At 42.6% G+C, this 22,794-nt stretch overlaps 2 protein-coding genes across 9 annotated transcripts in view; one reads left to right on the top strand and one right to left on the bottom strand.

Annotated features, from left to right (window-relative positions):
• The first annotated feature begins 623 nt into the window (after positions 1-623).
• On the top strand, positions 624-18,928 carry SLC24A1 (solute carrier family 24 member 1). Its single transcript, XM_074838052.1, has 10 exons — positions 624-833; positions 2,414-3,482; positions 5,267-5,329; positions 6,356-6,464; positions 12,294-12,380; positions 14,313-14,416; positions 15,087-15,299; positions 15,677-15,766; positions 16,595-16,761; positions 17,399-18,928. The coding sequence occupies exons 2-10, from the start codon at positions 2,559-2,561 to the stop codon at positions 17,646-17,648; spliced, it is 2,007 nt and encodes a 668-aa protein (XP_074694153.1). The 5' UTR covers positions 624-833; positions 2,414-2,558; the 3' UTR covers positions 17,649-18,928.
• Positions 18,927-22,794, bottom strand: part of DENND4A (DENN domain containing 4A) — a 62,025-nt gene continuing 58,157 nt past the window's right edge. For all 8 annotated transcript variants that reach the window (XM_074838046.1, XM_074838044.1, XM_074838043.1 and 5 more), the window contains one exon: positions 18,927-22,756. In XM_074838046.1, the coding sequence (XP_074694147.1) occupies positions 22,620-22,756 (137 nt within the window). In that variant the 3' untranslated portion in view covers positions 18,927-22,619. The remainder of the gene's footprint in view (positions 22,757-22,794) is intronic.

Raw genomic sequence — 22,794 nt, 5'->3', positions numbered from 1 at the left:
AATAATTATTTTCTAATTTCCCCGTGAGAAATCTGCTGATTGGATTGTTATGACCATTAAATCTTTGGGCAGAAATGTTATTTCTTCCTTTGTGGAGCTGCACCGTGTCAGCGCCGCTTGGTACAGAAGAGTTACTGAAACACCATCCTGGGGTTGCTCTGCCAACGAGGGACTGCCTGCGCACGGGGCCCTGCGGCGTCCCTCTGCCTTGGTGGTCATGGTGTGGGAGCTGAGCGATTTTTGCAGGAGACAGTGAGTTTTAAACCTCCCTCTGGCATTGCAAAGTAGACTCATGGCAGAGGCCAGCAGAGCTGCTTCTCTGGGCCTGTCAGCTGTACAAGATGCCTCAAAATGAAGCTACGTGCAAGCTGCCTTGTTTAAGTGACCACTGCTCCATGCAGAGGAGCGGTGTGATTTACCCCCGCTGCTCTCTTCTGTAGCTGCTGTGAGAATGATACATGTCTCACAGTTGGTGCTTTCATCTGGTAGTTTGCAATGGAGATAATCGCCTGTCCTCATACTGAGAATAACCTGGAGTAGCAGAGAAAGATATTGTCTTCAGAGATAGACCCAAATCTACACAATGCTATTTAATCTTCTTAGGGACTGCAGGTATTAAACTGGATTGGCTATTCCTCCAGTAATATGTCCTTCACACCTGACCCTCTCTTGTATTAGAACTCTGCTAGCAGAGGCATCGTGAAAATGGGATCATTTTCATCTGCCTCTCTCTGCAACAGCATCTCCCATCTGGCTGTTAAGTATCAAAGAAGCTTCCAGCACTCCGCTCAACCCTCGGTACTCCTCTTCCTTTTGGACAGCATCTTTGGAAGGTAAGCTGTGGAGGTTCATTTGATTAGAAACAGATCTCTTATGACTGAGACAGTCCAACCAGGGAGAAAGGAGTTGATCAGGATTTGACCTGTAAGAGAACTGCTAAACTTACAAGACTAGAGAAACAGAGGCTGATGGTCAGGTATTGTGAAAGGCTGGCGAGCTCTTACAATTGATCCTAGATTTGGATATGCTTCTGCTTGCAAAAGATCTTTCAAGTAGGTCATTTTGGACAGAAGTAAACCCAGTGTTTAAATAGGAGCGTGTGCATACATCTTCTGTTCTCTCTGTGTCATTCTTTTTACTCTCTTATCTTTGTTAGGAAGGGTTATTTTCTAATAATGTGCATTTTGTTATACATATTATGCAGTTCTGCCATATACATGTTTATGTTATTCTTACATATGAAAAGCAAAGCTTATATCATCTATTTATCTAGGTACTCCCATGACCCTCTATTACTGTTGGCCCTAGTGATCCTCCCAACTATTTAAAAGAAGATAATAATGCCTGTCTTGCAAGAAATTTAGGCTGATTACTTCACTGGGTGTTATGCAAGAGGGTAAGTGTGTGCGAACTTGCATGAAGAGCTTATCTGAGAATGGCTTACAAAACTGTGATCACATCCAGCTCAAAAATAATGTAACATTCCCACTCTGGGGAAAAAAGAATCCATAAAGAGTGATATTCTAAGGTAAAACATTCAAGCAGTACTGAAGGGTAAATTTTGTCCAGCCTCAAATCACTCTACTCTCTCCATACTGTCACAGCTGCGGGCTCTGTCACTCTGGCATTTACAATTTCTCTCCCTTCCTAAAAGCTGTTCAAATAATTATGCAAGATATGCTAATTATCCCCTAATAAAAGGTATGATTACAATTCCACTTTGCCAGTTCTGATTTCTGCAGAAAGGCTTGAAAAGATGTAGTCATAGAAACAAATGAATGCTCAGCACCCTCAGTTTTACTAGAACCAAGTCTTCCTCATGCTCTTCTCAAACTGAAAGAAAAAAGCTCACCATTGCTTGGTGTGTGTTCTGTGGGAGTGCAAGGCTGGAGAACCATGGAGCAGCATAGCTGGGAACTGTCAAGCAGTTTTCATCTTCCTGATGAGGTTGCTTGGGTGAATAACTGGTCTGTGAGGAGGGAGGTTTTAACAGCATGATCTTGTCTTCAGAGCGTCACCTTTTCCAGCAGTTTAAAGTAGGTTTCTTGACAGAGCCATGTCCTTTCCTCCTGCAGAACACTGACCCAGTAATTAATATTACAGAATAACAGCTGGACTCAAGTGAAAACACAAGCCGTAATAACTCCTGGATATGGGCATAAGGTGGAATCAGAATTCAGCTCAGATTGGACTGTTTTGGCAGCTCCTCTCTATTAAGCCAAACCTTTGAATATTAATCAACATACCCTACAGTCATAAAAGAAAAAGACTGAAACCTGAATCTAGATCTGCCTGTACTCATTTAAGTCTACTTCTTTTTATTGAAAAATAGAAAAGCAGTCATTGAAGTAATGTTACCCGAATGCTGGAAAGTTGCAGTACTTTATTTTTTACACCAGATTTTCTTTTGCAGGATTTTACACTTTGTGTCATGCAGTTTCACTACTGATGCTTAAGATCAACGAGAATCTCCGATGGTGGATATAAGTGTAAATTACTGATCAAGAGAAGTCTTCAGTGGCTTCTGGACACGGCTTGGATTTTTGAACCTTTAGGAAATGCATTTACCACGGAGAAGGCGGCTACAACGGAACCGAATCCTTTTCTTGCTTGCCATAGTGTTGGCCCTCTCTCTTTATCAGCTCCAGTTCAGCCCCTCTGCCCTTCCAGCACCACACACAGCACCCCAACCCACGGACCCTGTCAAAGTGACCTCCAGGGACCTCCCCAGCAACCAGACTGCTGTAACAAGCAATGTCACAGCAACACCCAAAATAAGGCACTGTGTGTATGTGGATCCTGAGCCAACTGTGCCCATCACTACATCAGTGGATACAACACCACAGCAAGAAAATGTCAGTGAAAGCTACCCAGGTGGAAAGCCACCATATGAGTCTAAAGGAGAATATCCCCAGGACCTATTCAGTGTGGAAGAACGCAGGCAAGGGTGGGTTGTACTTCACATCTTTGGCATGATATATGTATTTGTGGCCTTGGCCATAGTGTGTGATGAGTATTTTGTCCCTGCTTTGGGAGTGATCACAGAGAAGTTGCAGATCTCTGAAGATGTGGCTGGAGCCACCTTCATGGCAGCAGGTGGATCAGCACCAGAACTCTTCACCTCCCTCATAGGTGTCTTCATCTCGCACAGCAATGTGGGCATCGGTACCATTGTGGGCTCAGCAGTGTTTAATATCCTCTTTGTCATTGGCACCTGTGCCCTCTTCTCAAGGGAGATACTCCACCTGACATGGTGGCCCTTATTTAGAGACATCTCATTCTACATTGTAGACTTACTGATGCTCATCCTGTTTTTCCTAGACAGCGTCATTGATTGGTGGGAAAGCCTCCTTTTACTGACTGCCTATGCCACATATGTATTCACTATGAAACAGAACGTGTACCTAGAACAATGGGTGAAGCAGGAGATGAACAAGAGGCTAAATGCTGTGCAGGCAGCATCAGCAGAGGATATACAGAAGGTTGGTGTCCTTATTGTTCAGAGGGCAAGTTGGAAATAATTCATTCTAGCATAAACCACAAAGAAAAACTGCATCTCCTTCACAAAGTGCATATTCAAACAAAACCTCAGAATACAGGTACTGGTCAATAATTATGGTTATAAAATGAGGGAAATGCAATCTAGATAGTAGAGGTTCTAAGAAATTACAGAACACCACTAAAAGGGAGTTCTACTGTTGCAGTTACTAAAGTTACCAGTTGTGGTTGCTTATCTACTTTCAAAGACTTGTGTGGGATTTTGCTTACTCAGTTATTGTAAAGGAGTTTAAAAAAAAAACCCAAAACGCTTTCAGGAACACATTCTTAGTCTGGGAACAAGATCGGACAATTCTGTTAAACAGGGGGAAAAAGGCTTCTGCTAAGAGGCTCTGTCTGGTTGCAGATGAGAGATGTTGGAGGAAATTCTCTTTTCCCTTTCTAAAGGTACGTGTGTTGCTGGGACGCTGGTGGTATCACTTGTTACCCAATCTGCATCACAGAAGAGGATCTGGCAGCCTCTGGCAACCATTGTTACCTCTCCCAGTCAGCATTTGGCAACAAGATTGAAATGTCCAAATCCATTTCCATGCACTGGCCACGGCTGCGTGCACTCAGAGATGATTCTGTAAGCTGCTGGTGCTCAGACGGGGAGTTTTGTGTAACTACCTGTGCCAGATTTGAGACCAGGGCCCTTCACTCATTGTCTTTTGAAGGAAGAGTTGACTGCTTACACAAAGACAGTATCTGAAGGTGTCCCCAGTGCCAGTTACCCTTTCAGACTAGCAGATCTGGCCATGGTCTCTAGAACACTTGGGGCTTTGTCTTCCTGAGTGTGCCTGCCCACTTCTTCCTCCTCTGTCCCTCCCCAACTCTCCTGCTGCCTCTTTGTCCTCTTGACCTGTGCTACTGCCAACTGTTGAGCAGAGACCACTAGATTTCAAATTGTCCTCTGGCATTGGCATGCTTTACTGGTCAGATGTGTGTCACTGGCACTCAAGAATGCCTTGCCCTTTCTGATCTCAGCACTCCACATAATTTAAGGAAAGAAAGGAAGAGGGTTGAGGATAGATGAAGTGGTGCAGAATTGAGAAAGTGCTTTTCTTTCCTCCTCCTGGTCTGTCTTTCAGCCAGTGTTTGTGGCTGGGAGTCCTGAAAGCTCATGTGTTACATTCCAGTGTGATGCATGTGCAGGACACTGCAGCTATACACATACGTCACTGTGGACATCACCAGTCATCACGAATTGAATCCAACCCTTCAGACTGAAGGAAAAAAACCTGCACTTTAAGTTTACAGAGAACTCTCATTAGCGTACAGTAGCATGACAGGGAGCTGCTGGACCTAACCCTTGGGAAAAATAAATTACCTATTTGGAAAATAATGCTGATCACTGGAAAAAAATACCCCTTTGCACCTTCAGTCTGCCTCCGCTGGAAAATGAGTAAGGATACAGATGTTTGGGCATGAAGTCTGGGGCTGCCTATATCCCCAGGAATCAGATGGTAGCAGCCATTTGAGTCCACCTCCAGGTACCCGCATCCTCGCTGAGGAGCTGTAGGTGGAATCCTGTTTCTCTTGGAGGCCACATGGTTTTCAGGAGAGCACGTGTCTTCGGCTCTTTCAGTATCATCCATGCATAGTCATCTACAGATGACAGCTGTCCCACTTTCTCACAGACAGTAGCCTGAAGAGCTGTCATTAGATCCTGAAAAAGCAGGTGAAGCAGTAGTGGTGTTCAGTTGTTTTTGTTCTTGCTTGCTTGCAGAAAAGCAGTGAGACAGTTGCAGATGATGGAGCAAAGAAGCCAGCAGATGTGAGGAAGCTGCAGGTAGGTCTAAGCAACTTTAGGGGGATCTGAAGTCATTGCATTTTGAACCTCTCCCCGTGTCAGGGTGTGAATAAAAGCGTCAACTTCTGTGTCGAGAAACCTGGACCAAAGTCTACTCTGTGCAAAGAACCAGACATGCTTGACACAATATCCACAGCTTACTTAAGAGGACACCTGGCTGAGTTGTGTCCTCAAAGGAATTTTTATAAAAATTAAGAGACAGCTCAGGCTTCTCAAGTGGATTTGACTAGCAGAGTGCTATTCTTTCTATGCTTTAAACAGGCATAGAGAAATTCAGAGCATGACTTTTCTTACCTGGTTTCATGGCCAATTTTCCTCCTGGGCTCCCAAAGCAGAGGTTGGTAGGGTCTGTCCTTCCCCACAGCAATCACTGGAGAGCTCATTCCTCTGCTACTGGTTAAACTGCTGACCCTTTGTCTTCCCCGTTGCACGGAGAGGCCTAGCTGATGTAGTGGCTGCATACGTACGTAACGTAACAGATGTTAGCTTCCTCATATGGATGCTGCTAGTTCCTCTGTGCACTTAACCGACCTCTAGTAATTAATGTTCAGTCAAAAGCTCATTAGGACTCCGGTGTTGACTATATGAACAGAGCACCAGAGCTTTCGAGTTTTAAGTCAGGACACCTGATGTGACCTTGCCTTATAGCAGCACATAAATCTACACAGTTATTAACAAGTTTATGACTAAAAGCACTGCATGCTTTGATTATTAGAATTTATAATAACATTGTATTGATGCTGAGTCTGTGCGAGCCCATTGCATTTATCTAAGGGCAGGCTGGCCTGCTCTCTCAAGAGCATGTCTCTTGCTGTGAACGGTCGGTCCTCATGGCCATCCTGTGAACTTGAATGCAGAGGCTGTTTAAAATCCATGCTGAGGCTGCTCCTCGGGTTGGGGAGATCAGCCTCCACATAAATGCATCCCCAGGGCAGAGGCGAACCAGCGGTGGAGATGTTTTGAGGAGGAAACTGCTATTGACTGCTGCATTGTACCTTTCCATAGCCTGCATCTGCCTTACAGCGAGGCAGCAGCTCAGCCTCCCTGCACAACTCCCAAATGCGCAGCACCATCTTCCAACTCATGATCCACACCCTGGACCCCCTGGCAGACGGTGAGTGAATGCTCCTCGCCTGAGAGACTTGGGTTTGCAGCCCTGAGCACAGAGCAGTTTAACTGGGAATCTGGGGTGTTGGGGATCGGCGACTCATGAAATGCAGCTCTGAGTATCACAGATAATGTTAGGTGGGGGGAGCTCCGCAGCAGTGGGACGTATCCCTTCCGATTGCATGGCTGGCAAGGACAAACTCGTCACATTTTGGCCCTGCCATATCTACTCTGCCTGCACCAAGCTGGTTACTGCTGCGGTGGCAGCTGCTGCTTGAGGGGGGATGAGGGCAGGTAGAGCCACTGCAAACAGTAGTGGTCACTGCAGTCCCCCATCTTCTGCTGTCTCTCTGACAGCAGGGGCAGCAAATGTGAGTTACAGGCTTCCTCCATCTCATAGCATGTCACACCTTCCTCCCTCCTCTTAGCTCAGACCTCACCCAGGCTTTGAACCAGCAGCATTCAGTGCTGACTACATTTTTGAGAAAGAGCTGCTCAGCCTATATCAGCCCCATTTATAATGGGAAGATGAACACAGGGAGAGCTCATTACCTGTACACCTCCCCAGCTGTGCACACAGCCCCTCACAAAGGCATAAACCTAAAGAAGAGGAAAAAGAAGTTAAAACCCTTGAAGAACTGTCATTTTGACAGTGGTTAAAATCCCAGCTGAGATCTAAAACACACACTGTGTTCCAATTGTGATGGTTAAGCCAATCTGTACTTGATTTAGATCAACACTGAGCTCCTCTAAAAGTCCACCTGCAACACTGCGGTATCATCACTGCCATGGTCAGCTGTACCCACAACACTTTGCAGGCAGTGGGCCAACTCCCCGTGCCAAGGGCTGATCGGCTCAGGACTAAGAGACACCTTCTTTTAAACTGCCCAGGGTTCAGGGACACCACATCTCCAGCCAGACCCAGTGTCTTTGTACACAGGATTTTAATGTGCTGCTTTGTATCAACTTTAATACAGAGTGTGGAGGTTCATTTTCACAGAAATGGTGAAGCATGTTCAAAAAATACCTCTTTTTAGATTTTCTTTCCCAGCTCAGCACACACTTCACCCCTCCACTGCCCTACTTGTTCTAAAGAGATTATCTGTTGTCCATTCGAAGAGAGATTGAAGCTAAGCAGATCAACACCTTTCGTGTCTATCACAGAGGTTACAAAAAGGACTCTCCAGATAAAAATCCCAGCTGCACAAACTGACCAAGGGAACAAAGGAGGTTTGATAAGGACAGCAAGACAGATAAGTGTCCACTTTGACAGATTTTAGTGAAGACATCCATCATGTTACAGTCACCTAACAAGAGCCAGACTCATCTAGGTTTGCTCTACTGCCCTTGCCTCCTGTCCCCCCAAAAGGTGCTATCAACAGCACAAGGATAGATCCAAAACCTTACAAGAGGACTTGCCATTGTCTTTAGGATTGGAAAGTGCCAGCCCAGAGGGACTGCTTCCCCTCAGAGCCCCTCCAGCACCTCCTCATCCTTCCTGCACCTCTAAATATCTTTGTGCAGCATCTTCCCAGCCCAGGCCAACACACACTTCACTTTCTGGTGCAGACTGGTGCCCTGGTGAAGCCCTGGGACCTCAGCAGGAGCTGTGGGGGCCTGAGGTTGCCAGCCCAGGCCAAGAAGAGTGCTCCAGTGCTGCCCCAGCCAGTTCAGCCCAGAATACACTGCTGTTGTAAGCCACTGGTCTTGCTAGAGAGGCTGTTATTAAAACGGTTTGTGGATATTGAATAAACAGGACTAGTGGGACAGTTGGATCTTCTCTGAAAGACAACTTCCCCTCTCATTTCAGCTAGGCAGACTTTGAGTTAGTCTCTGTATGCGGCAGCCACTAGATGGGAGTGTGACCATATGTACTTAAGCAAGTCTAATACAACAGGGACCGTGCGAGGATGGGCTACAGTCTCTCCAAAAGGTTATTTCTTAGACCCTTTACTAGAATAATGACACTGAGTTAAGGGCAAAACCTCTGCTCCAGGTACATGCCTCTTCCACTCAACACTGCTAGAACAGGAGACAGCTCCTTAGAGAAGATAATGATAAAGTTACTGATATTACAACAGCACAGCACTCAAAATCAAGGACAACTGTCCCAGGTCCTGTGTATCTTGTAGGAGTCACTCCTTACCCTGATAAATTCATACCTAAAGAAAGGGAGTCTGGAGAAAGGGAATCATTTATGAATAGACTGAGAAACCTAAGTGCCTTGAGGACCTTGGCCAAAAAGATGGAAGTGACTTCCCCAGAATGACTCCGGAAAAGGATTTGAGCCCTCCAAGGCATATCAGGACTGCAAGCTCAGCCTTTGTGTTAATGGCACTGCAGCCCTGTGGTACCCTCAGGACAGCTGGGTGCCTAGTGCCCACTGAGCACCAACAAAACCCCTCCCTTTGCAGTGTGTGCAGCACCGTCTGTACCAGGCACATTTCTGTAATTAGGTTGCAATATAAAAGAAGATCCAGTTTATCTTTCTTCAGAGGTCCTTGTTCCTTCTTGCCAATGCCTGTAGCATCAGAACTTGGAGGCTGTGGTAAAGAATACTACAAAAGAAAAAGGTTGCCAACTATTGCTCAGCAGTTCCTAACTTAACCTACTGAAATTAGGATCTCTGTAAGATTTCCTTTTTTTTTTTTTTTTTTTTTTTTTTTTCCTGCAGTCGCATTTTATTTGGGCAGCACAGAAGTGGTTCCAGGGCAGCAAGGGTCCAAAATATGGAAAAACTGCCAGTACTAGGCCTCCAAAACCAACTTCAAGAGGAGGTTTTAGAAATATGGTAGAAGTCTGAAATACAAACTTTGTTTCACTGTTCCTAATGCAACACCCCTTGTGTGAAAACAATTTCTCATTTGAACAGTGAATTAAGTTCAGAATGTTTGGTTTTTTCTTTTTGTATTAGGAAGGGATCATTACTTAAGTCTTTTTCCCTGTCTACAGGAGACTGGGTGTTTCACTTCAGAAGTTCTAACATTTACATTGCATCCTGAATTATACTTTTGATAGAAGCTTTTATTTTTGAAAGTGCTTTGTTTTTTTAAAATGAGGAATTTCTAGCAACTTTGGTCTTTTCTCCACTTTCTCTGAAAGTGTGTAGAAGCAGAGCATGAGATCTTTTAAAGATATCCGAGTTAGACACCAGAGGGAACTGTTGGGGAATTAAAGGAAGCAAGGATTTTGGAAAGACTGAGGAACCCTCTCTTTTCTGAACCCCCAGTTTTACCATTGGATTATTCTTTAAACTCTAGTCATACAGGGAAGAAGACAGAAGCCTGCTTTTACTTTTGAATGAAGAAAAAGACTCCAGGAGCAAGGTTGTATGCCCCAGTTGACAAGCTAATGATTTTAGAAATTAGACCAGAACAGAGCAGCAGGCAGTGTTGCAGGCTAGAGTTGAGCTAAGACGACTGAAGGCAGCTACACTTTCTACTTGCTTCATCAGAATTCAGTCACTTGTTTTAAGAGAATCATGATACAAAGAAGCAAAAGGAATCATGAGATTTTTTTCCCTTCCACTTTTAGACAGAAGAATCTTCAAATCCTCCAGGTTTATGCCAAATTTTAAAGAAAAAAATCCTTCCTGCTGTTCATGTTGTAAGTTAGTCCTGTTAGATTAAATATTAGAGCCAAAGAATTAATTAAACATACGAGCCAAACTCAAGATAGAAGCTCAGCTGCCACCTTAAGTCCAGCCTGGATGCTGTCAATCCAAAGGATAGGAATCTTCCTGAAGAGCATCTCGGGGCTGCTGAACACAGACACCTCCTTTGTGACAGGCTCTCCAACCAGGGCACGGAGTCACCAGCACTGAGTGCCCCAGGGGACTGCAGTCCTGAGCGAGGATGGAGCCTGCAGTGCTGCTGAAACAGCCAGCACGCTGCCTGGCTCAGCTAATCCCCAGTGCTAGCAAGGACTGAGCGGACAGACATCCTTCCCCCCCATGCTGACCTGCAGATCTGGCCAGCTTAGATCCAGCTCTTCCTCCAATCTCAGTCCATCCTGCATGAAGTGTGTGTCAGAGGAATTAACACCTTTTTAAATGAGGCTGATCTCATGAGAACTGGATAGTAGTCTGGACCTAATCTGTTTATCCTGACAGAGAGATGCTCACAGGCTCTCCTCGGGTCAGCACTCACAGCCTGCAGCCTAGGTGAGGGCAGGAAGCCAGGGGCTTGAATTTATATAATCTCTTTCAGGCTGAGCCTGACCGCCCTGACCCTGCTGACAGAAGCTTTTGCAACAGCTTCTGGGAAAAGCTGAACAGAAAGATGCATTGCCCACTGGTTAGAAGACACTGGAAGCAAAAGGTCACCTCTTCGTTGCCCTGCACCGACGGGTATCCTTGTACTTAGCTTCAGCTGGGGCAGGGGGGAAAGGAAGCAAAGTGCTTCACAGCCCCTCTGGTAGGCTTCAGGATTGACAAGGAGCAGGGAAGGGGCAGGCTCTTTAGTCCCAGCCAGCCTCTCAGAGGAGAAGAGCTCATCCTTTCATCTCTGTCCAGCCATTCCAGTGCTCAGTGAAAATCCCAGTTGGGGAAAAATGTTTCTGTCAGACAATAACAGGAATCTCACCAGGACAGGACTCTTCCCCAGAGGCCTTTAGCGTCTGAGCATGTCCCAGTTTTTGGACATATACCAGAGTCTACTGATTTTCACAAGGTTCAGCTCAGAACGGTAGATCCGCCTGCATGGCTCAGGGCCTCGGACCTGCAATTTCTATTAACTCAATATCATGGTGATGAATAAAATGGCAGCGCCCTGTCCTTGAGGCAGATGACAACAGCGTGTTCTGGTTGCATAGTCAACAGTATAGTAGATTAAATCAGTGTAATAAAACTTTCAGAAGGAATTAATTTACAGCCCTGCACACAAGCCAAACGTAGCATGGCCAGTTTTTTGTGGCTACTGTCCATGTGCAAGCCCTGTGACCCTCAGCTTAGTCATTGGGTAGGCAGCTCAACCGAGGACATAGATTAGAGAAAATGAGGCTTTTCTTTGAGCCGATGACTTGCTCACTTTCAACGGGAGCAGGAATTAAGATATTTCAGCACAGCACCTAACTATGGAGACACACACACACAGTTTCACAGTTCACTGTAAAACAATAATAAAGCAGCTCAGCTGAGCAGAGCCTGGTTTACAGTGGAAGAAGCCCTCAGCAGCCCCAGAAATACAGTACTGGACACTGCACTGGTGAAGGTGATCTCTTGGGTAGCCTGGGCCTTGTTGAACCAGGAATTGAGATCAACTCCAGTAGAGTAGACACTTGTGTATACTTAGAGAAATCAATCGTTTTCCAGATAACTGGAACATAAAAGGTTTTTATTTTCCCTTGCCATCGGGTCACCAGGCTGCAAGCAGCACAGTAAAGCCTCTTCAACAGTCACACGGCGGAAGGAAGGTGTCATTTTTAGCTTGCCTGAAAAATATCAACAGTCCTTTGGGAGCAAAATAATATTGCATTGAAACAACTCCTCGGTTCTTTGTGCATTTGCTTCCTATGAAGTTCAGATATCTCCAAATTACTGACCTGGAAAGGATTTCTCTTCCCTCTTGATTATTTTCTAAATATTAAAGTATTGGTTACATGTCAGATTGTTGGCGTAATTGCCATAGTACTAAGCATTTAAATATAACAGCTATGATCAATGAGCAGCAGCCAAAACCCAGAGCCACAGCCAGAAGGACAGCTGACAAGTCAGTGTTATCTGCAGCCCATGCAAGAGGAAAGGGGCAAGAGAGTGTGCGTGTGTTGGGGGGAGGCAGGCAAAGGGAGGCTTTGCATAGCTGAGAGCTGCTGCTGAATGTATCCTTCTCATCCACAGCAAAATTTAAAGACAGGGTTGACATCCTGAGCAACATAGCCAAGGCCAAAGTAGAGACTCCGACTGGACAAGGAGCTAAACCAGAAGGTGAGTGCAAGAAGAGTCAGTGCTGTCTGCCTTGTTTTGCACTGCAATCCCTCACCTTCCCAGCACCCAACACCCAAGAGCTGGCAAAGAAACACTATGGTCTAACACAGCTTTTCTGATATATCACTGGTCACAGAAGGCTGCTATAATAATGCAGCAGAAATTAATCAATCTACGCTACCAGTGGGCAATAAAAGCCATCCCCACAGGAGTGGTTAGCAAGAGCAACCACACAGAAAATGCTACAAGGATGCAGTGTAAATTGCCACCAGAAGGGTGGAAGAGGGGAAGTCAGGCCTTTACAGACAGCAGTTGGGTGCTGCTATGCTGCTGATCTTTGGCAGACCCTGCAAGGGAGATGGTTGTTGAAACAAAGTACCTTCATTTTAGCTTGGAAATTTGGCACACTTGCAGAAGAGCACAAAAGATTCCTCCAGAGAGAAAAGCCACGCTGAGTTTGTCTATATCAATTCTAAAGGTCTGTGCATGCTCCCTTTTAATAGTTTTTGTCTTTTCTACAACACCACTGATACACAGGCTTTCTGAGCTGATCCAGAGGCAGCAGCTGGCCTGTGCTACAACACGGGTCTATGCTGTCAGCGAGGCTGGAAATTTTGAAAAACAAGCAAACCTTTGTGTGGAAGGTCCCACCTCCACAAGCACCCTGCTGCAGTACAGCAGTCGCCTGAGTACCTCACAGCCCTGGGCCTCACCTACGTGAATGAAACCAAACTTGAGAAAAATACTGTTTAAGAAGCAAGGAAATTCTCAGTGTGAGTTATCAACACCATGCTGACTTCACTGAACTGTGAATTTTCATGCCATGACATGTTCCACAAATGTTGGTCCATAGAGCTGTGGACATTTCAAAAGCATTATTGTTCTGTCTCCCACTCAGGGCTGAAAGTATCCCAGGTGAACTCTCTTCAGGCCTGGTTTCAGAAATCTCAAATGGCACTCACTGAAAATATACATTTCTGAAAATCTCCCCTCTAGACTTTCTCCCTCATGCATCTGTGAGGCACTGTACTGGATTGGCTGACCCAGTTCAGGATTAGATACCCTGTAACACCCCATCCAGGTGCAAATCATGGGATAACATGATCCTACTGACTTGACAGGCTTGACGATGTGGAGGGGATCCCTTAACCTCAACTGCAGCAGTCAGAAAAGGGCCCTTGCTGGGCCTGAGCGGAGCGCCAGGCACTCCCTCTCCCCCCTGCTCTGTGTTACCCGTATTTCTACACACCATTCTGTACAGAGGTTTCTGCATTCCTCTGGGCTAGGCAGGTTAACACAGGAACAGCACAGAGGACTTCAGTGTGAGGTTAATGGTGGGACTAGATGATCTTCAAGGTCTTTTCCAATCCAGATGATTCTGTGACATTGCAGTTACTTCCTTGTATGTGTCAGCACTTTCCTATTTGCATTTGAATACCTACCAAGTGATCAGGGATTAAAGTCTGGCAGCACATAACAGTCATTTCTCAGAAGCTTTAAAGAATATCAGTTCCCTGGAGAATGCCATGCTCTACTAGAAAAAAAAAGGGGAAGGAAAGCTTTACATCCTTTCTGGCTTTTAATGACTTTAAGAATCCAGAATGAAACCAAGAAACACTCATCAGTTGGAGATCGGATAATTAGCATTTCCTTGTTGTTACGCAGGTGCCTCTTCCAGCAGTTTCAGACAGAAGGTCATAGGAGTGCCAAGGTATCATTCTTTGCCAGGTGGGCCAGATTCTGCCCAGTTTATACTAATCACAATCCACAGCAGACAGCGAGGACAAAGACAAAACCTAAGTAGTCAGACTAGGTTTAACATGAAATGCCACACACTTTTGTAAGATGCTCAAAGCTCCCTGCTGATCAAGGGGAAGGTGACCACCGGCTGCTAAAATGACTCAAACCACTATTCCTTCTTACCACTTCTAGGAGAAGAGGAAAAGACGACACCAAGCACCGTTCAGGTAACTCCTGCCAGTGACTCTGAACCCAGCAAAGACAAACAGAAGGCAGATGCGCCGCAAGATGAAAAGGTATTGAAATAAGTACCACAGGCAATAAGCGCGCAGGTCAGACTAAACTTCACATGTACTTTCCTTCTTCCCTCTCTAGAGCTTTTGGCATAGGACCCAACCCATTTCCTGTAACTGGCAACTATAAATAGACTTTGTGTGTAGTGATGAGTTATATCAAGTTGTTAGCTGAAACATCTCAGCTTACAAACACAAATCAGATCCAAAATATGACAACAACTGATACTGTGAAGTATTTTCTCCTCAAATGACTCTTCTGTGGTCAGAGGGGTACTCCAACATGAGGGAAGATATGAGTACCTGCCTGTCCTGTGTTCATCAGTACATGTTTCTGTTTTGTTTCCCAAATTCCTCCTTTCTACTGATGTAATTTAGCTATTCTGATGAGGAAAGGTTTTCAAGAACAGACAGTAAATTGTTTCGTTTGTGTCAAAACACTGTCTAAAGGTTGGCTCTAGTTAACCGATACAAATTAGTTAACATAATACACAGGCACTGAGATAGGGTATATCTGGATTTTGTCCCACAATAGCAAGATGGAGTCTGTGGCTGCCCTCAGCCATGTTACAAATGTGACCTCTGCCAAGGCAAGGCCATGGTGAATAAATGCTGTGCAGCTCCTTGTTAGCGTGAAAACAGATTGGCTTTTTCTCTTTTTTCTGATCTACAGCCCCCTTCAGACAACGATGCCTCAGAAGATAGCAGCTCTGACAGTGAGGAAGACAGTGATGATGACAGCACAGATGATGATGATGATGATGATGAAAATGATGAGCCATTATCTCTTGAATGGCCTGAATCTAGGAAAAAACAAGCAATTTACCTTTTCCTCTTTCCCATTGTCTTCCCTCTCTGGAGCACTATGCCTGATGTTAGAAACCCGGTAAGAATCTATCTTCCTTCTGCTACTGGATTCATTAACTGAACTATAGATTTCCTCTCAGCAAGAGTCCCCAGTTCTATTTTTCTATGTCTAGAGTCTTTGCATACTTGAAGTGCTGTTAATGCTGCAGGGAGTGGGACAGGAGCCCCAGCTGCAGCAGAGCATAGTTCCAGAGACTTAATTTAATAAACCACAAAAGACAAGCAGCCACCGGTCATCTAATCAAGCTGAACAAAACTAAATACAATTAGAGAGACTAGGGTCCATGTTAAAGCAATTGATTGCAGCAAAGTGTTACAGGTGAATAATTTTCATTAGGGATTGTTAACATTCCTGAAACTTCTCCCTGTTTTTCTTTTCAAACTTGATTTTAACAGAACTCCAAAAAGTTCTTCGTGATCACATTTTTTGGATCCATCATGTGGATTGCTGTGTTCTCTTACCTCATGGTGTGGTGGGCTCACCAGGTGAGGCGTTTATTTTCTCTGCAAACAGGACCATTTCAGAATAGGTGGAGAGGGAGGGAACAGGGTCACTATGGCATTTTATCTGATGAATTACAGCTGCGGTCATCCATCAAAACAGTAGAAGCTTTGTTTTGTTAGAACCCGAAAGAGAATTTTCAATTTCATTCTTTTCAATTTGACAAAGACTCATTCTTTTTTGAGAGCTTCCAAGGGAATTTGTGCATCAGCGACAGGAAAAGTGCCATCAAGATTTATCTTAATACTGCCTTTCCATTGATGAATGCTTCTGTGCAGAACATAATTATCCCTTACCTAATTAAAATTCTAGGAAAATGCAGGTTCTGATTCTGGAAGCTGCTAAATGATCTCAACTCCCATTGCCTTAATGTTCACCTGGTATTCTGGGAAATACTACTTGCATCTTGTATTTAGTGATATATTGCACATTCACAGTCTAGTTGATCATGCCATAAATCCAAAGCCTGTCATTTCCCAAAGCTCTTGGACCATACAGAGCTGATGTTAAATCTGGAGAGGGGAAGGTAGGAAACAGCCAGAAGAGGTGAATGTAGGACAGAAGAGTTGCACTGTAACTGGCTTGACCTTGCTTAGTCTTGGCAACACTCCAATCAGACGCTCTACGCTACAAAGCAAATCCAAGATCAACAGACACTATGAAATTTAACTTTTTGTCCTATAAAGCAAAAAAATAGTACCACATTTAAGGGGATTTAGATTATTTTAACTCAAATGGCACAAAAGACAGCATAGAGCAATTAAATTGCACGTTCCAAAACTAACAGCCCTACCCAACTCTGTGTTCGTTAGGTCGGTGAAACAATTGGGATATCAGAGGAAATTATGGGGTTAACCATACTGGCAGCAGGAACATCAATCCCTGACCTCATCACCAGTGTCATCGTGGCACGGAAAGGCTTAGGTGACATGGCTGTCTCCAGTTCCGTAGGCAGCAATATCTTTGATATCACTGTTGGGTGAGTATTAGTTCAATGCTAATAGATGCCTTTCTTCTGGAATACAAAGCTAGCTGGTTTTATTCCAAAAATGGTCTTAATTAATTTCATTTTAGCTGTAATTAAATGAAGGGCAGCTGGGCAACCAGTCACTTTTTTTTTTTTTTTTTAAACTTAACCCAGCCAGGAAAGAGAGATTTTTATAACTTAGTTCATCATCTTCACCTAAGTCTGAATCAACAGAGAATTACTGATTTTTCAAGACAAAAATGCAAAACACCTTTGGCTAACATCAAAGATTTACAGACAGGATACTTATCTAGTTAGAGACAGTCAGATCCCATGCAATCAAGGCTCAGGATCAGTGTCTATCTTTCATCAATAAAGCATCAGGAGTTCTTCATTATAGCATGTCAAGACACTTAATTCATAGGTATTATCTTAAAAACCCTTTTAGATTCTGAGATTGCATAGTGATAGTGCAAGTATTATCCAATGCAATTTGACACGAACAACATCAATTTCAGATTTATGCCAAGTTATACTGATTGCAATCATGTGGTTTTTTCAGTAACAGTTTGGAAAAATTGCTTCGTTATGATGCAGAAAATGAACTGCCTTAAAACATTTATTTCAATTACTTTTCATTTACTTGCAGTTTGCCAGTTCCTTGGTTCCTTTTTTCTGTCTTCAACGGACTCAGCCCAGTTGCAGTCAGCAGCAATGGTCTGTTTTGTGCAATTGTTCTCCTTTTTCTCATGCTCCTATTTGTGATTATCTCAATCGCTGTATGTAAATGGAAAATGAACAAAATACTGGGGTTCACTATGTTTGCTCTTTACTTTGTGTTTTTGGTCATCAGTGTGATGTTAGAAGACAAGATAATATCCTGCCCAGTAACTGTATGACATTTGGACACCTCATGAGGTATATAAGCATGTATCAAAATCAAAAGGGGTTTAAGGTAGCAATTGTTCTACTGAAAAAAACAACCAGAACTATAACAAACTTACTGAGAATAAAATATCTTTAACATACTAAAAAAACAAACCTCATGTGGTATGTCAGTCTCTACTATTTTCCTTTAGGATCAGAAAAGATCAGATAACGATGTGACCAATATCAAACCACATGTTTAGGCATTCATGGAAAGGCTGATACGATATAGATGCGTGAAGTTTTCAGTTTGGCTGATCCCCTCAAGTTAATGGAGCTGAGTTTCAGCACAGAATATTTACTCCTTATAGAAATATTTTCAGGAACACACTCTAAATTACTTAGTAAACTGCTCAAACCCACTGAAATCAATGAACTTCAGCAGGGTCAGACCTCTACGGCTTGCCTTTACAGAACTACTCTGCTTAAAATCATTGTGCGACACCCACTCTGTACCTCAGAAGCGACCTCCCTCACATCGCACGTAAGCAATGAGTACAGCGGTTCCCGAGGTCTGTGCTGCAGCTAGTTTGCCACGACCTCCCTATGCAGAGGTAGTTTCATCCTCTCAGTAAATGCCACAACAAAGCATCCGTAACTGGTGCTCCACATGTACCTCCAGGAAAGTGTACACAAACATGGGCTGTGCTTCCAAAAAAATGCTTTTTGCTGGCCCTGGGAAGCAAGAAGACTGGGAAATGTAATACTAAGGTTTTCGAGGAAAATGCAAAGCAGTAAGAGTTATTCCTGCATGCAGAAAAACACAGGATTTGAGAGTTACAGAGCAACCCTGAAAGCCATCCATATGACTCCTTTTAAATCTGTACCTGATCTTGAAATACAATCCCTAAAATTTATGGTAAGTGCCACCATACAAGTGTGATGTCATATGGATTGACATGTTACTGTAACAAGGCTAAACGGATCTGGGGTTAGAATAGCACAGCACCACTAATAAAAAATAAGACCAGGAACCAGAAACACTACAACAAAAAGTTGAACAGCTTGAGTTTTGTTTTTATCCTGACACTAATGTCTGAAATTTACAGATTATTGTATCCAGCACTAATTCTTGTTAGCACTGTCTTCTACAGAGCCACTATGAAAAAAATGCCACTGACATCAACTATCAACAAACCTGAAAGGTTTATTGTTAACAATGCCTCATGTGAGCAAACAATGTAGTTAAGAGTTGCAGACATTTCTGTCATTCTAATCCGTCTAATAAAATGTTATTGAAAATAACCAGAAAGATTTTAAGCTTTTTATTGACTCACTGTAAAACTTTTTGGATGAGACAGAAAAAAAAAACTTAACATTGTGAACACTGACTTTGCATATTTTAAAGGAACTACAAACCAAAGCAAACATCCAACATACTGGTTTTTGGTAAATAAAATTTAAACATTACATATTTACAAATCTACAACCATTCATTTAAAAAGTGCTGCTTGCAGACTAACAAAGTACCATTTTTTCAATCCCAGTGAGATCATATCCAGAAATACCTCTATTATTACTATTTGCATCTCCCATTTGTTATACAAAGATTTTACATGCAGGAATTTTCCCTTTCTTGGGGTACAAATCATTTAATTTGCCAGTGGAAGTCTAATTCATCAGGCTGCAACTGTACCAACAGCAAACCTTCTCAAAATGGGACACAGTTAGCAGTGTCATAGAAACAGCACAATTTCTATTCACATTTCAGTATTTCATCTCCAATAATTATTCCAGTGGAACCATAAGTAAAGCAAAATATATATTGCACTGCAAATGTAAAACCTTTGTTTAAGGTTTTTGACATAAGCATTATTTAGTACACAAAAGGAGAAAATTCAGTTCATACAAAATTTTAAATTGAAAATATGTCTCAAATACTTTATTTATCCATCTTTGCGATATTGGAAAATATACTCAAATTGCTTTTCTAATAAAGGACAGTGAGATCTGAAAACTGTTTCAACACTGAATTGTATGATGCTTAGAAATTATCCACCTCAGGACCTACATTTTGAACATTATGACTTGAATGAGGAAAATTTCCCACTTAAAGTATATCACTATTCCAACTATATTTTATTATAATATTTCTACAGTGGACTGACTTGCAACAGACTTTATAAACCAATTATTAAGTATGATGATTTCACCTGATGAACTACTACATGATATAGTAATTTAAAAGCACACCCAAATGAACATCAGCAATGCTTCAGGAGTGCCACTCTGAGGATGCAAGAACACAGTAAGATTATTTGTCTGAAGGATGCGCACACAATCCTTCTCATGGTACAGTATATACTCTTCTGAGAATACTGGCAGGACTGTTGATATTTGAATGAAGTGGCAAACTTGTTGGCTTTCTAAGTCTGAGGACAGTTGGAAGCACTTACAAGGGAGCTGGGACTAGAATGGAGAACGTGGGCCACGTATACAAGTGTTGCATCTATTCCTGTGCCCGCACACGCAGTTGCAGTGTCACGTCCTAGTAAGAGGTGGTTAGAGACCAGGCTCAGTTGCTTCCGCCAGACTAAAACAGGAAGCGTGAAGCTTGCTTCATAGCTCAGTACTCTTAACACACCGTGGCAGCTCTGGAAAAAGCACTTGCTCTCCTTCATGGCTTGAAGGTCTTATAAAACAGTGGCTGCCCCAAGTGGTAAATGCCACAGGGAACAGAACTGCAAAGAGCTAGGAATGCTACCGTATACACAGCACAGACATGGGTTTAAACACACAGCAACTACTGTTTGCAACGTTCAGCTGGTAAATACAGTGTACCTACTGCACAGAGCAGAGCATACATGCACACTAATTGGTACTTACAATGAGCATGTTGAAAAAAAAAATAACCTGGTGTTTTCACCATAGCTCAGAAGAATGAAGGGGGTGTGTATCCACCCTATGCTGATACACCGCTTACCTTGTACCTGGGTGAAAAAGGCAGCTGTATTTCATGCATGAGGACTACTTTACAAACCTGGCAGTACAAGAGAGCATCACAAATTGTTAAAATAAATTAAATGTGACAAATGTTGGTAAGTGTAGCATTGCTAGCTCCACCTCAGGGTGGGGGGATACTTTCAAAAAGGTCAGCTACATGATTAGCAGCAAATTAGAGAAGAGGTATTACCCAATGAAAGCTGTATCCAACAAGACTGCATCTTGCCATTATCACCAGCATATACCTGCAGCTCTATAAATTTTAAATCCTTTCTCTTTAGGGCAGCATCTTCTTACTACTTTACAGAGGTCTGGGAGGAGCTTACATAGAGCTTCATAGCAGCATTACTTCTCATTTAAGCCTCTAAGAGGCTGACTCTATTTCATTTAATAAAGTAAATGTGAGCTTTAAAGTTTATCTCCTTTCTGTCTAACTAAATATTGCTGTATTATTACACTTGCAAACTAAAGAGATTTTTAAAAATACCTGCTGGTAGGCAGACTGAAATATAAGGTCTAATGTAACAGCTGAATATTTAGAAGTATTACAACAGCAACAACTAAAAGAAATTAGAATTGGAAAACCAGTAAGATTACTTAAAATAAAGCTATTTGTTAAAGCATGGTTTGATTTGTTTAGGGTGTTTTATACAATTCAATGTCTGTTTTCCCACCTCCATACAAGACTTCTGTTATTTTCTCTGTAGCCTACCTTCTGGTGAGGAGTTGCTATGTGACTGAGAGCACAGAACATTTTTTTAAAATCTCTAGAACAAGAAAACACGAGTCAAAAGCCATGACTCCACCCACAAGGACTGACATAGTTTTTCTTCACAGAGAAAAAAAAAAGTTGTTTTGCCTGTGAAATAGAGACCAAACATTCCAAGTACATTTAGCTATGCACAATATGCCCCAATAAGTTACATTCCCTATATATTCCCTGTAGCAAGTTTGCTGTATGTACTTTAGTTAAAAGCTTTGGATTAGCATTATGTACGTGTCATATTTAGTGTGTTTCAAACACATCCACCAAGACTCTGAACACTGCATGTTTATGAAGAATTCTTCGCAGGCCATCATTTGCTTTGTATTACATCTGTAATGAGGTCACATTAACAAATGCCAACAGCTGAGATGAACTAATTCTGTGACATAATCTGTAGGACTCTTCAATACACTTTCTCTTTACTGGGGAGTGGGGGGTGAAGAGAGCAGGAGAGGAAGAGAAGGAGATTTCTACAGAAGCGTTTTACAGAGACATCAGTGTGTTCATTAGTAGAGTTTTACAGAAGTTTACCATACCTTCCCCTTCTGATTGCTGTGGTAGCATGTTTTCCATGTGTGCATGAGAGAAATCCTGTATCTAGAGTACTGTCTAAGTGAAGGTTAACATCTTCTATTCTGCTTTAAAAACAAATCACTCTTCAAAAAGTAACTGGACGAGTTACTATAAATAGCAGTGTACTGCAAAAAAAATAAGCACTGTATTGCTTATGCAGCAAGTCCATTTAAAATTCACTCCAGTAATTTAAAAAAATTAAAAAAATATCAACTTACTATAAACAATTTAAAATATGTATAATACAACTTTGTATGCTCTTCATAACATCATGAATATTCTATGTAAACAATAGATTTTGAAGAATTTACTTCGCTCACATTAGTTTCAGTGCATTGTTTCTGTCCACCTGTTATTTAATTTTTTTTTAAGAAGGGAACCGTAATATGTTGTCCCAAGTTAAAGAACTGATTTTGTTTAGAATCTGCCTTTCCACACATTGATTTGCAGAAAGGACAAGGGACAGGGAAATAATATTTGGCCCATTTTTCACTCTGTCCATTTCTACAACTGTAGATAGGCCTAGTTTTTCCAAGGCCTTCTGCCATAGTACATTCGTACATACGTTCTTGAACACTGAAGACTGAGATGTTCCTTGTGACTGAAGTGGTTATTTTACACAGGTACACATCATAGATATCACCTCTTTATCTAGGTATATTTAAAGATATGGTTCTCCAAAAATCTTTCTGCATTCCATCACTCCAGTACTTGGTGGTCTATCACAATTATGAGTATTCTTCACTTGATTAGCTGTGAGACGATCATAGGCCATTTTGTACTCTCTGTCAAAAGCATCTGTAGAAATAGAAAAACAGCTTCTATAGATAGTGCTC

This window comes from Strix aluco, chromosome 12, assembly GCF_031877795.1.
Source record: "Strix aluco isolate bStrAlu1 chromosome 12, bStrAlu1.hap1, whole genome shotgun sequence".
Lineage (NCBI taxonomy): Eukaryota > Metazoa > Chordata > Aves > Strigiformes > Strigidae > Strix > Strix aluco.
This window is presented reverse-complemented; position numbering and strand designations above follow the sequence as displayed.